Raw genomic sequence first — 14785 nt, 5'->3', positions numbered from 1 at the left:
GCCCCGCCAGCCAGGCTGCAGGAACTGGGCTCGGCATAAGGAGGTCCCGGGAGCCCTGAGGCATGCAAAGGGACCGTCCCTTGGCTGGGCTGGTGGCCGGACCAGGATGCCCCAAGAAACTGTAGCTTCATCAGAGCAAAGCACTGGGCAGGGCTGGGTTGGCTCCAGCAAAACAAAAAAAAAAGGCTGAGATGGAAAAGCTGACATGAATCATTTTGACTTTCTGATGTTGCTACGAATGCTTCACTTGGATGTCGTAAAACACCCATCTTCCCTTCAAGGCTGGGATTAGCCAGGCTCCCTTCCCATCCCGTGTTGCAGCAGCACCTCCCTGCTGTCCCCGTCCCCAGCGCTGTCCCTGCTGCAGCTGGAGGACACTTGATCACCCCAGCTCAGTGGGAAGAGACATTCAGCAGCTCAGTGAGGAGTAGCTCAAAGCATGGATATTAAACAACACCCCGAGCACATCAGGATGCTCAGCACATGAGCAGCCCAGCCACCAGCAGAAGGTGCGGTGCCCTCTCCAACCTGCGGTCCCAACCAAGCGCAGCCAGAGACCACCCAGTCCCCTTCTCCCATGTGCCTGTTCCCCCTCTCCCGTGTGTCCATCTCCCCACCTACCAGCACCTTCCTCAGGCCTGCTCGGTCCTACCCGGCCACCCCTTCCCACAGCAAGAAGAGTGGAGACACGGCTCCTTCCCTGCACTCGTCAGTGCCCACCGACATATCTATAATCGATCGCAGAGAAACTCCAGCCCTGCTCAGAGCGTGCTGATGCTATCGAAGCCGTAATGGGATTTTGATGTTCAGCTGGGACGGGGAGGGGGGAAGAGTCCATTTGCCAAATGCTGTGGTTTGCTCTGTGCATGGTATAGCCACAGGTGCTCATTGCAGCTCTCAGGTCCCCATCTCTCTCCCAATGCCCAGCAGCACTTTCTCCCCCTCTCCAATTCCACACGTGACTGGGGAGAAGCATGGAGATGGGCTTTCAGGGAGGGTAGCGCAGAGCCTCTCACTTGCCCGGGACCACACTGGCTCCATGGTGCTCAGCTGAGCTGAGCAGATGCTCCTGGAGTCTGCTTTGAACATCTACAGGGCTGAACATATACAAGGAGGAGAACATCTACAGGGCAGGAGACCTCTGGCTGCTGAGGGAGCTCCTGGGCCAGGCTGGGAGGCGTCCAGGCTGGAGAGGTGAGCCTGGCTCCCAGCAGCCTGTGACCATGTCCCACCCTGGGCCATTTGCACCTCACCAGGACAGACAACTTGCTCCCTCCCACTGCATCACCTCTGGGTGCCTGCACTCCCACCCCCCTCACCCCAGAAGCTCTTCAGCCCACACCAAGGCACAAGGCACAAACTGAAGTGAAAACAGCCCCAGTATTTTGGGGACTGCCAGGTCCGTGGCACACACCACAGCTATGCACACATGTTCTTCCAACACCTGGAGAACATGGAGGCCACCAGCAACAGGCTGGCACCCCTGGACCCAGTGGCTCTGAGGGCCCATAGGTAATGCAGAGCCTCTAAAATGGATGGATGAGCCCAGGGCAGGAATTGAGGAGCTGGGGAAGGAGTCAGCATCCACACACAAGCTCCTCTCCCATGTCCCCGCCTGCTCCTCTCCCACCCCTGCCCAAGGAGGTCACTCCCTGGCAGCTCATGCAGATCCCAGCTGCAAGTCCCAGCTGCCGCCACAGGCACAGCCCACCAGCAGCAAGGCAAGCGTGCGGAGTGAGACCGAAGGCAAGCGGTTACCTCTGCAGACGGTCCCGTTCTCTACTGACTCGTAGCCCGCCCGGCACATGCAGCGGCCAATGGGCACCAGCCATTCACCATCCCCGTTGCAGTAGAGCTTGATCGGCACGTCCACCTCCTCTGCGTTGGTGATGCACGTCCCCCGGGCTGCCACCAACGAGGTACTCTCCGCTCCCGAGAGGGTTTCTTGGAAGACAGCCCCGTTTTGGATCACACGGGGACACTTGCGGTAGAAGACACGGACAGCAATCAAGGACATGCAGCCTCCGTAGTCCTGGAAGGCCAGGTAGAAACCGTTCTTGGAGACAGGCCCAAAACTGCGCACCTCGGTGTTAATCTTCATCACCCGTCCACCTAGGTCCACCTGAGAGAAGCTCTCGTCGGCAGCAATCGTGTCCACCTTCATCCAAGGATTCTCCATCCAGTTAGGAAAAGTCTTGGTGGCCGAGTCAAAGTCTGACTCAAAATAGTAGAGGTTAAAAGTCTCCTTACAGGAGCCTGGGACATTAGGGATGCTGCTGCAGTCCCGAACAGAAAATTTCATCTCCACGTGGATGCGGTGTGCTCCTCGCCTCCGGATATACTTGGTCCGGAGCCAGTTGTTTTGGCTGGATTCGAAGACGTTGCATACCTGGTAGGTGCGAATCGTGTTCATGTTCTCATCGTACCCGCTCACCTCTTCCCACTGAGGACAGGACACAGAAAGTCAAGGGACTGCACCAAAGTGATGCTCCCCACCCACCTCACCTCTTCACAGCCCCACCATGCGCCGGGAGGGCAGGCTCTGCCACCCCATGCCCGCCCCAGCCGCAGGCAGTCCCATCGGTGCCCAGCACTTTGCCCTGGTGCAGCTACAGCATCGCCCTGCAAGCACCCCGTACCTACACACCACCCTCCTGGTGCGGCAGGGTTTGGCCTACCCTGCATGCTGGGCACGTGGGGACAAGGCGTCCCAAGCCCTCAGCAGAGCTCGGGGCCATCTCGCTGCCAACAGTGCTGTGCTCCATGCCCAGATTTTTGGTAAAGCACCGCTGCTGGGTGGCCGGGCACAGCGGGGCCACGCACCTCCTCTGCAGGCAGTAATGTCTTTAGCAGGGGCTCTCACCCGCAGGCTGTCTGGTGCGGTGGAGCCTCCCAGCAAAGTAACACGATGCCTTTAGCAGATGTATTCCCACCAGTTCCGCTACAGTTACAGACGTGGCAGACAGGACCCGCTTTCTCCCTCTCCACAGAGGCAGGAGGGAAGGTTTGTGGGAGCCTGGCTGACACCTCTGCGTACCCAGAAAGGGAGATGCTGAGCTGGTAGCCCCCATCCCTGCCCCGTCAAGGGCCAATGTGCCGTGGGGTCCCTCCTGCAGGTGTGCACAGGACCCTGCCCCAGCTGCCCTAAATGGGATCTGTGGGATGTCCTGCGAGCTGTGGCACAACAGTCACATCCTTCCCGACACGACAGCTCAGAGCTGGCCTATTTTCCCCCGGGAAGCTCAGCAGAGCTCCCCCCAGCTGCCCCTGCCACTCCCAGAGCAGCCACCACAGAGCCCAGGGCTGCTGTGACACCTCCCGGCCCTGTCCAGCTCCCTGCCTTTCCCCTAGGCTGTTTTTTAGCAAATCCTTCAGCACTTGTTGTTGTCTCCATCCTTTGTAGGATGGGGAGACTTCAGGGTGGGTGTTGCACCAGGCAAGGGCAGAGCTGCAGCCTGTACTCGGCCACCGCTCCTCTGCGGTGCATGAAGACAGGAAAGGGTCTCTGTGGGAGGAGAACCTTTCACTTGGCCCACCAGAGCATCTCCCCCAGCCCAGACCTCGCCGGGGGGCAGAGCATCTCCCCATGCTGCCCCCTCCCCACCCGCAGCACCTGCGTGATGCTGGCGGGGGGGACCAGGCTCCAGCCAGCGTGACACAGTCCCAGCTAGCTGCAGCGGCTTCTCGTGAACTTGTTCGTAAGCCTGCTCAAGTGGAAGCTGAGTGGTTTCCCACGGAGGCGAGACCTTGAGCACAACTCTGCCCTGGATGCGGGATCGTGACACCCAGGGCGCAGTGGCAGCACAGCCAGTGCTTCCAGCCCAAATCCAGCACCAGTGCCAGGACCGAGGTCTGCAGGGAAAACCCTGCAGGAGCAGAGCACCCCCAGCCTCTCAGCCTGCAAACGGCCTTGCAGGGGCATCCAGGACTGCAGAGGGAGGCTCAGGAGATGGGAGACAGATTGCTCCTGGCACAGCAAGGCTTACAGCCCGACAGTAGGCTGCCAGGGACGATCCCCAAACGGCTCCAGCCACTTCTGATTGGCAGTGGCTGCAAATCTGCTGCCATCGCTGGGGGAGGAAGAGAGCATCCTCGCAAAACACGGGGGGAGTATTTGCTTTATTCTCCAGAAATAAATTTGGCGTGGTAGTGGAAAAGTGCAGGATCTCCCCGTTTTTTAGGGCACTGGCTGGGAGGGGTTGAGGGAAGCAAGGCCAAGGCAGAGGGAAGGAATTCCATCCCCTGCCCTGCCTCTGGTGTGGCTCTCCCTTGCCCGGACCGCTCCTGACACCCACTCTGAAACAGCAAGTCAGGCACCAAGCCCCGGGGATGCCCCAGGCAGGCCCCGTCCCCATCCACGCCTGCACAGCCCTCGGGAGGGCTCAGGACACCAGCCTGAAGAGCCACACCTGGTGGAAAGGGAGTCTTCAGCTTGGGGATGAGCAGTAGATGGTGGAAGCAGGGCATGGGGACACCTATGAGCAGCACAGGAGCTCCACAGCCAGGGAGACAGCAACTGCATGGGCTTTCAGCTCATCAGTAATCGCCAAAGAGGCAATGAAGAGAAGCACCCAGCAGCTTTCGCCTTCCAGGTGATGCTGGCTGTAACCAACCTTGCTGAAGCCAGGCCACCCATGGGTAAGAGGCCCTGCCTTGTCCTGGCAGCAGGCACAAGGCCGCACTGGGAAAAGCCATGAAGGCACGGCAGAATTGGGACCTGCGGAGTGCACAGTGTGGGGCACAATGTGCACTGCATCCCCCCAGGGACCCCCCTGGAGGTGGGGATGGGAGGCGATTCCCACCAGCAGCGCTGGGGCTGCACCGGACTTTCCAGATGGGTATCTCCATCCTGCTGGGGACGGGGGACCCGGTAGCACCCCGGTGGCCAGGCTGCAAGCTCAGGACCCCCAGCATCCTCCCGCAACCCTGCAGCAGCGAGCGGAGGGCTCCCGAGCTCCCTTTTCTCAGCCAGGAGAGAAAGTCACCCCCATGCACCAGCCCCTGTGCTTTCTCGATGCTTAGTTAGAAGCCTCTCCCTTTCTCCTCGCTCTCTAATTAACATGCCGGGAGCTCAAAAGAAGGAGGCAGCACAATAATACGGGGAGACGGCTTCCAGCAGGCCCAGGCCTCATTACCGCGGGGCTGGGGAGCCGGGAGCAAGGCATGCTTTACATATGGAAACACCACAAACAAGAAAGGCTGGGCGAGGAGAGAAAAAGACTTGACCTCTGCTCCTGCCTATTGTGCGCTCGTCATCCCCCTTTGGCGGCTGGGCCAGCACCGGCGGGGCGGCTGGGCTCGCGGGCGGGCGAGCGGAGGGCTCCCGAGCTCCCTTTTCTCAGCCAGGAGAGAAAGTCACCCCCATGCACCAGCCCCTGTGCTTTCTCGATGCTTAGTTAGAAGCCTCTCCCTTTCTCCTCGCTCTCTAATTAACATGCTGGGAGCTCAAAAGAAGGAGGCAGCACAATAATACGGGGAGACGGCTTCCAGCAGGCCCAGGCCTCATTACCGCGGGGCTGGGGAGCCGGGAGCAAGGCATGCTTTACATATGGAAACACCACAAACAAGAAAGGCTGGGCGAGGAGAGAAAAAGACTTGACCTCTGCTCCTGCCTATTGTGCGCTCGTCATCCCCCTTTGGCGGCTGGGCCAGCACCGGCGGGGCGGCTGGGCTCGCGGGCGGGCACAGGGCTTTATCATGGTGATGAGGGTCCAGTGCCGCAGCACCCGCGCCCCAGCACGGCCAGGCAGATGGGCTGCTCAGGAGCTGGGTTTAATCTCCCCAACGGAGGCTTTTCTTGGCAGTATCTTTTCTTCTGCCAGGTCAGCCTGAGGAGGGGGCTTGCTGTCAGCCTCAGGGGGAGGTCCACAGAAACGTCTTCACCCAGTCCCTGGGGAGGGTGGACAGGGTGGCTGGATGGAGCCTGAGCTACCACCTCCGTGCACGGGGATGGGAAGCATCTCCAGGCCTTGGCCAGGCATGATTTGGCCACCCAAGCCCAAGGGAGCAGGTCGGGGGTCTTGGGCACTGAGGCTCCATGCTGCTGCCAGCCAGAGCAGGGCAGGATGCTCTGAAGCACCTCGATGCCCCACGTAAACCCCATAGGACATGGAGGTGGCTGGGGCTGCTACGGTTTTGTGTCGTGAGCGGAAGGGTGCAGAAGTGCACTGCCTTGTCTAAGCTCTTTAAAGGAGCTTGTTTTGGGTGGTCTTGGGAGGTGGCTCAGGGGACTCTTGGCACCAGCAAAGTGGAGAGACAGTCGCTGCTGAGCCAGCAAATGTCCCTCCAGGAGACACCAGGGATGCTGGACAGTCATTTCAGGGCTTGATCAAACGCCTGCTGTGCGTGCAACCTTGCAGGCCAATGCCCTCACCCTTTTCTGCTGCAGATGACAGGCAATGGGATAGCAAGTGAGCTACCGGGGACAGACGACGATGGCCTTGGCATTTCATTTCTCCTTCTCCATGATTTGCAGGCCTTATGGAGAGTGTGATTTCTCCAACATCATGTTGGCCTGATGCTGTAGGGTAAGAATTACACTTCACCAGCACTGGAGTAGTTTTTGGAAGCGTCACCTCCTAGAAAACTACTGGAAACCTCAACTGCCATCCTCTTCTGTGCTCTTCCCACTAGACCTTTCCCCATGGCCAAGGCACCCTGCTTCAGTGGGTGACTTTTGTTGAGCCATCCCTACATTCGCAGCCAGCAGGAGACCCCAACCTAGGCTCCAGGCCCCCATAAAGCAACGGGATAACTTACCCCCGAGGGAGGGTGCACCGTCCAGCCCAGCTCTGCCGTTGCTGTTGTGGAGTCCATCAGCGTCTCTGCGGGAGGAAGGTGAAACAAGGAGTCAGTGGCCGTCCGGTCGGTGGCCTGAGGCTAGCGAAGGGGGAAGAGGTGGACAGGAGCCAGCCCAGGACCGCAGCCATCAAGCCCAGCTTGCACCAAGCCTTCAGGCCGGGTCTCAGCTGGGGAGGAGCCTGGGATCGGTCCCTCCATCAGATTTGCTTCCCCATCCATTGCCTGTTGCTCCCAGGACCCCTTGCCTCCTGCAGGGCAAGGGGGGATGTGCTCTTCCACCCACCACCCAGCTGGACTTTCCTCCTCAAAACCCAGGATAAGCCCCGGCGCAGCCCTGCTGCTGCAGATGAGGAGCCCAGCCTGAGCTGTTTCCTCCATCACCTTCCAGCTTCTTTTGCAGAAGGAGGATGTTTTTTTCTCAGCATTTTGCATGGTAGGCAGAATCCTCAGCAATGCGGTAGCAACATGGGAAGGAACAGCTCTTTTAGGACTTAAAAGCACTAAAAAATTAAACCAATGTTAAAGCTGGTTTTCCAGGTGATTTGGATGGAAATGCTACTGCCAACCCGCCCAGAGGATGAGCCTCCCTGAGCCACATGGGCAGCAAACCTCCCTGTCCTTTCCACAGTTGTCAGGCTCCCAGCGCTGAAGGGGTTTCAGCCCACATAGGTTGGCCTAACTACACTGACAGCAGGAGAAGGGATGCTCAGGGTATAGCACCCCACCAACATGTGCAAGCATCCCCTGTCCTGCACAGGAATGGGCCGGCTGCCCCGTCGGGAACACACTGGACATACACTTCCACCAGTGGTTCCCACTATCTGTCTGTCATTCCTCCAGGTCTGCGGTCACACCCTCTGCTGCAACACAGGGATTTTTCTGCACCTTGCCCAATGCTGATCTTTTGAGAAAACAGGACAACATTCAAGGGTTTAGGAAATGGGGTTGAGAAGTTGGCTCCTGCACACCGAGGCTGGGCAGGGGAAAAGCGCGACACTTGCGGGACAGACTGCACAGGCCAGCCCCGGGCCAGAGGTTCTGTGGCTGAGACCAAGGCGATGTCCATAGAAGAAATCGTGTCCTTCTGCTCTGCAGGGAGAACGTGAACCCACCCCCGATTCCAGCGCTTCTGCTTGGGATGCCAACACATCTCAGGGATGCTGGGAAGCATCCATTGCACATGCACACAAGACACACGCACAAAATCCAGCTTGCAGTTTCACTGCAGGACAAGCAGGGAGAGTATCCAGCTTTGGGGCTTTGCACTTCTCGAGAAAAAGCATCTTATGCCCCAGATGTACACCCGCCCCACGTCAGCTCACTGAGAGTGCTGCACCAGGAGAACTCCAACACAGCCACTGTCCTACAACCCACCCAATGGGGCCAGTTCCCATGGCCACAGCAGGGATGGAGAGTTACTGGCTGTAACCATGTCCTGTTGCTGCTCCTCACCACCAAAAAACCCAAGCGTCCTGCCATGAACCCCCCAAAAGCATCTCTGCCTTCTCCACTTCCATGGGGCTGACCAAAAACAAAGGGCAGGAAGCTCAGCCTTGAGGAGCCCCATCCCATAAGAGCGAAGCGTGGATGCAGGAATGACTGCTGCTCTGCCTGCCCCAGAGCGCAGGTGACCTCCCCTTCTCCCAGCAGCACGGGCACACTCCTTGCACCTACCTCCGGCAGTAAATCGTTCTCAGACCGCAGGCCGCTTGTTACTCCCGGTTAGAGCCAGCGGTTTCCAGTTCACAGGAAACCAGGATTTCAAACTTTGGTTTTATTCCAAGAGTAAAAAGCAAAAATAGTTCTCTTCAAATTGTCCCACTAGGCAGGGCTCTGGCAAACAGCTAGTCCAGCAAGGTTGTCATTCAGATTTATGATATGTCTTTTTAACCTGACTATTTGTTTACGTCAATCAATAATAGTGTTTATTTTATCAGACGATCTGGCTTTGTCATTAAAACACCAGTGGCACTTTGATCTGAATGGAAAACAATATTTTTCATCCACTGCTCACTAGAAGCTGTGTTACTTTAAAAAACCCTTAAATTTGTTGCTTTATCTTCACTATCAACGACTCGGGCGTATAGCAAGCATGTCGATAGCAGCGACTACAGTGTAAAAGATGCGCTCTAAAACAGGACAAATAATTCCCCAAATAAAAAGAATATTGTGAAGCATTTTGCCTCTGTAAGAGCCTTTAATTTAAGGAAAACTCAGTGCAATGGGAATGCTAGGTGCGTCGCGGCAGAGCCCACGGACCTCGCCATTGCCCCTCACCCTCGGAGCTCTGCATCTGCCCCAGCGGGCCCAAGGACATCCTTGCTTCCACCCAAGACAAGGAGGAGAAATCTGCAGGTTTTAAGCAGGTTTTTCTAACGGTCCATTATCTCCTTATAAAAAAGATCTTCCATCAATTTTAGCCTGAATTTGCACTGTTCAGCGGCCAGCTATTAGATTTCCTCTTACCGGTACAAAGACTCTGCTACCCAAAACCTCCGTTCCCTCTTGTGGTGCTCGAGGGTGGCAAACAAATCCTCCCCAAGATAACCAAATTAGCCGAGTTTCCGTATTCTTCCACCCTAAAGCAGGTTCCTTTCTCCGAGGCTCCTCTTTCTCCACCTCCTTTGTGTAGGGTGGTCCTCAAGACCACAATCCCCATTGCGCCCAGCTGTAACACCCCAATGCTCCCCTTTTTCCACAGCTTTTCCACCAAACTGCTGCCCTGTCTGTGAAGCCAGGATGGGTTTCAAGGGTGCTGGTGGGTTTGTTCCAACATCCATCGATGGCTGACTTCAAAACACGGCATTGCCCAAATAACGGCCTGCCAGAGTTCTCTTGCCCATATACCTGGCCAGGAGCATCCCCCGCCCTCCACCCAAGGTCGAGGTGGAGGAGGCCCCATGGTCCTCCAGGGAAGATCACTGTCTCATCCCTGAGAAGTTTCTTATTGTCAGACAAAAGAAGTGCATCGATTCATTCCTCCAGCAAACAAAATCAGGAGTGACGCCCAACAAACCAACACATCCCCCAGCGGCAGGGGCTTCCCTCTGCCGCTCTCCAGGCTCAGACCTGTTCAGGTCTCCACAACAAGAGGCAGCAGTGGGCAGACTGTAGTGGGAGGAAGGCCCTGTGAAGACACAGCCAAGCCCTGCTCTGACGTCCCATCCCAAACGTGCTGGCACGGAGTCCGAACTAGCAACCAAGAAACCAGGAAGGTTTAAGAAAGCAAGACAAGGCCTCACCACCCACCTCATCCATGCAAGAGCAAGGCTGAGCTTCCCCTGGGGTCTCTTCCTCCTGCAGCTGGATGAGGTTTTACTGCTGCAGGGAGACTTCGGAGACTCATCGAAGAGGAGTTTGCAAGGTGATTGATTGTGGTATGCAAGGATCAACACCGGAGAAAGTGGCAGCACAGAGCTCCTTAGCCTGTGCGGGAAGCATGGGAGCTGAACCCCGTAAGACATGTGGGAAACAAGATTCAGTTTTGCCAGGGAAGGCAATTGCCCCTGAAGAGGGATTGGCAGAGAAGCAGCTCGGGCACTGTTTGCACCCTTCCCCATGCCGGGCAAGCCGGGCGCTGGAGAAGCACACGTGGCAGGAGCACACACTGGGCTTGGTTTCTTCTGGCCATCGAGGTACGACAGCTGAGGAGATGCTCCTGGATGCCTCTGAGTGGATGGGTGACTCCAGGCACTGAGACATCAGTCGTACAGAGTCCTGCTGTGGGGGCAAGCCCCACGTGAGGCATGGTAAGCCCCAAGGAATGGGAGCCCCCCACCCTCCAAAGGCGGCCCCTCCACCCACAGCCAGCCCAACAGGGCCCAGCCCCTTCCAACCTCTGCGCCCATGGAGACCCGTGCTGGGTTGCCACGGCCACATCTCACCCAGCGGGGGTCCTGATCCTACCTGCAGGTTGCCCCGTGCTCATAACCCTGCACCGGGCACCCAGCAGGACCAACTCCCAGGCTGGGGACAACAAAGACCAATTTCTGGATGGGCAACCCCAGGCTCAGCTGTTAGATCCCGGCCAGACATGGAGAGGAGAAGGTGCCTGCTTCAACCAGCAAACTCAGCAGCTTCACTCACCGCCACAGCCAAGGCTTTTGTGGTGCCACCCTGCTGGTTTGGCAGCCCCATAAAGACCCCCCTGGCAGTGACGGTGATAGCACGGAGCAAAGCCGGGAGTGGCAGGGGTGGGTGCCTGGCCCCTGGCCCACCTCTGGTGGCTGGTGATAGCTGCAGCTCAGTGAAATGCTCTCTCCAGAGCAGCGTTTTCTCAATATTGTTGTTTGTGTTCTTCCCTCCCGCGTGTTTATCTGCAGATTCACATGCTACCCACGGCATTATAAATAAATCTGCAGCTGCTCGAAACCAGCAGACGCAATGCTGGCCCGCTTCCCACCAGAAACCGCGCTGCTCCCCGCGGGACAGTTAGGAGATAAGTGCCTGTCCTTTTCACTTTGAAGATGCTTTCAATAAGCAACTTCCCGCCAGCGCCGGGGCCGTCAACGGCACTGCTGCTCACTGCGAGGGCACACCAGGGCTCCGGCCAGAGCACTTGGCATCTAGAGATGCACCGCCACCACCACACCACCGCCTGCAGATGCTCACAGCTGCACTAAGACGCTGTCAAGCTGATGAGCTGCTACGCCAATGACCTGGGGGGAGGGGGTGCCTCCTATGTTTCTGCGCGGTCTTCTTGTGGCTCAGCCGCAAGCGAGGTGAGCATGGGGACCTCAGCTGCACCAGCTTTCCCCATCTGGCCAGGTCAGGACGGAGACTGGTAGACAGACCTGGGAGGGGAGGACAAGCCTGGGATCATGCTGGGTGCTGGCAGCGGGACGGCCAGGACTGGGGATGGTGGGTGACAAGGCCAGGACCAAGGGACGGTGGCAGAGAGGCCAGAGGGGCAAGGGATTAACAGAGGAACTGCGCACTTTGCAGACATGTTTCGTTGCATCCAGAAAAATAACTTCCATGGAGTTTTGCCAATTTAGACCAATTTAGAGCATCTGGCCCCGAGTTTCTCAGAAGTCCTGGCAAATCCTTCACATTCACAGGCTCCGAATGCGTCCAGATAAAGAAACAGCTGGACAAATAAATAGTCCCACAGATAGTTGGAGCCTCCACCCTCATTTTTCCACCCAACTTTTTCCCTTCCCCTTCCACTTCTCACGCCAGCTCCTCCCTCAGGGCAGGAAACCTGCCAGCATTTTAATCCTGGTACAATATTATTAACACAGGGAGCAAGCTTCTTGGTCGACCCAGGATCACATCAGCTCTGGCCCGTGCTGGATGTGCAAAGCAAGCAAGAAGATGCCCAGACCTCTCCAATGGGCTGGGAGCAGGGAGCAAGGTCATCCCAAGGCAGAGGTGGGGGCACCATCCATCGTCACCTGCTCCCGGAGGCAACCTGGAAACCCACCCAATGCACCTCATCAGATCAGTCCAGGCTGGAGGGCTATGGCAGAGCAGGCTCGATGCCAGAGCCCATCCGGGTGGAGAAGACCAGGATCGGCACCAGAGACACCACAGCTTGGGACAAACTCCTCGGCACAGGCACATGTGCTCCTGAAACTGCGCTTCCAGCCCGGCCTCAGGCTCAGCTGCCACATCCCTGTGCAGGGGGGATGGCTAATGAGAAACCCGTCTGTCCCCCGCCCCGAGGAGCCCTTGCCGCAGATCTATTTACCCTTCCAGAAGTTGAAAGGCCCCTCTCTGCCTCCTGTGCTCTACTGGAGCCTTATTATAATATTTTTGCCAGCGAGAGCTGAGATGGGCTGAGCAAACCCAGTGGCCCTTCTCTGCAGCCCCGAGCTTTGCTTTGCCTGGCCGATGGCCAGCGGAACAAACTGAAACCCAATCCGCCCCTGGCCGACCCGCTGGCGCAGTAACAGCACGCTGCATTGTGAGCCGGCGGCTACAGGATATTTTGGATACTTCACTCAGGGATCCACTTAAACTCCAAGAGGGAGAGTGATTGATAGGGAGCGAGAAGAGGCGCTTGACAGAGCTGGGATGGGGACTGCTGGCATCCCACCCTGCCCCCACAGCCCCAAAGGCCACCCCATGGGCAGCCGTACCGCGTTTTGCTGGGGGTCCTGGCGCTGTGGAACCAGCAGACGGGGACCTGGTCATTCAGTGCCCTTCCCTGGAAAATTTGGTCCAGCCAGACGCAGAGACCTAATAACAAGGGTGATGTCCAGCACCTCCAACACCCAGAGCGCCTCTGAGCTGCCAGCCAGCCCCCAAGGCTGATAGTCCTGGGGGCTAGGAAGGCACGGAGCGGGGAGGCCTGACCCCAGAGACACCGCAAGGGAAAGATGTCACCACTTTGGGGGATCCATGGAGCCTTCCTGGCCCCTCAGCTCACCAGGACATCACCCACACCCCACCTTCAAGCCCAGGAGCCAGCAGGGGAGCTGGGGGTGGTGCTGGAAGCTGGTGGGGCTCAGCAGGGCTCACTGGGACACCCTCACCCATCTACTGGGCAATGATCAGCTGCTTGTGACCCTTGGAAGCAGGACTGCTGTCAAACGAGGGGCATCCCCAGAATGCCCTGCCCTTAGCACAGCAGTTCAGCAGCCCTGCTGTGAACTCCCCCTGCGTTTTTCCGCACCTTGCCAGTGGGGCTGCAGTGAGCTGGGCTTTGCTTTCCCCATCCCCACCTAGACCCCCGCTCCCACTGATCCATGCCCCATGTGACCATAAGCATCACCAGACCCATCCTCAGGGGACCAAACCCAAGCCCTGCTGCTGTGCAGAAAGGGGGGGCACCGAGGCCCGAGGCCCCCAGCCCTTGCTAGACTGGGAAATAAGGAAAGCAGGGCTTGGAGTGGAGCTGCGCCTGGCCGCCGGGCACGCAGCATGAGAGAGCCAGGAGCCGGGGCCTAGCACGGCTGCAACCCAAAGCCAGCACACTGGGGAGGAGCAGATTCCCAGCCCCTCTTCCCAGCCTCTCTCCCCAGTTCCTCTTCCCAGCCCCTCTTCACCCTCCTCTGAAGCCGCTCACCATAGCAGGCATTGCCCTGCACGGTGCTGGCTGCCCCACTGCTGGGAAGCTCAAAGCAAGAGGAAAGCCCAACTCAGCAGCCCCAGGGGTCCTGCAAGTGACCCAGGCACGCATCCTGCTTTCCAAGCACCCAGCCGACCACCAGCCCATCCACACACCAGCAGTGCCAGGCAGACAAGGGCTAAGGACTGCCCTGTTCATCTGCCTGGCCGGGAGGGACACGGCCCAGCTCTGGCTCTCAGCTGAGAGGGGCTGGGGCTTCAGATTTTGGGATCCTTAAGCCTGGGGCCTCTGCCGAAGCAGCAGGTTAGGCTGGATGCGAGGCAAGCCCATGCTCCGTCTGGCTGACACAACACCCCCGGTCATTGCTGCAGATGCATCCGCTCTGGCCCCAGTTTCCCGACACCATCTGCCCCAGAGGTCAGCAGAAACCTGATAACCCCACCAGAGCCCCCGGAAAGCTGCTCCAGCAGCACCAGGGACCCGTGGTCCTCGCTGGCAGCATCTGCCCCAAAAGGAGCCGGGACTGGTAGGTGGTCCGAGTTCAGCTGAGGGCAGGCTGCCGGGAAGAGACAATGCAGATGCTAAATGCCAGCGAGCAGGGGCCCTCCTGCTGCTGCCGGGAAGGCAGAAGCCACACAGAGGAGACACAGATGCAGACGTTTAACAGCCATTGCTACTGTCAGCGCTAATGACTTGGTCCCTGCAGTGGCACCAACCCCACCGTCTGCAAGACACCTTGCGGGAGGGAATCCCAGGGTTAGGCAAGCATCCTCACCCGCATCCAGCCTTGTCCATCCCACCAGCGCAGCCCAGCAAAGACTAAATTCCCCACCGAGCGGGGCGGCCTTGTCCCTCCCATCAGCCTCCAGATCCCTTCTCCTCACCAGGGGTGGCAGGGGCACCCCAGGAGGGTGGAGACCCCATACAGGCAGGTGCTCCTGCCCCAAAGGGGCTGGTAGCCTCCACCAC

General features: G+C 58.2%; 1 protein-coding gene across 10 annotated transcripts in view; it reads right to left on the bottom strand.

The window, feature by feature from the left end:
* The window catches only part of EPHB2 (EPH receptor B2), a 93883-nt gene extending 79891 nt beyond the window's left edge, over positions 1–13992 (bottom strand). For 8 of the 10 annotated variants that reach the window (XM_035900572.1, XM_035900571.1, XM_009645078.2 and 5 more), the window contains exons 1-2: positions 6760–6816; positions 1759–2443 (exon numbers count right to left, since the gene is read on the bottom strand). In XM_035900572.1, the coding sequence (XP_035756465.1) occupies positions 1759–2443; positions 6760–6816 (742 nt within the window). Of the gene's footprint in view, positions 1–1758; positions 2444–6759; positions 6907–13955 lie in introns of those variants that run through there. The other 2 variants (XM_035900570.1, XM_009645081.2) reach the window with 2 other exon arrangements.
* Positions 13993–14785: the final 793 nt, after the last annotated feature.

This window comes from Egretta garzetta, unplaced genomic scaffold, assembly GCF_000687185.1.
Source record: "Egretta garzetta isolate BGI_Z169 unplaced genomic scaffold, ASM68718v1 scaffold108, whole genome shotgun sequence".
Taxonomy (NCBI): Eukaryota; Metazoa; Chordata; class Aves; order Pelecaniformes; family Ardeidae; genus Egretta; species Egretta garzetta.
This window is presented reverse-complemented; position numbering and strand designations above follow the sequence as displayed.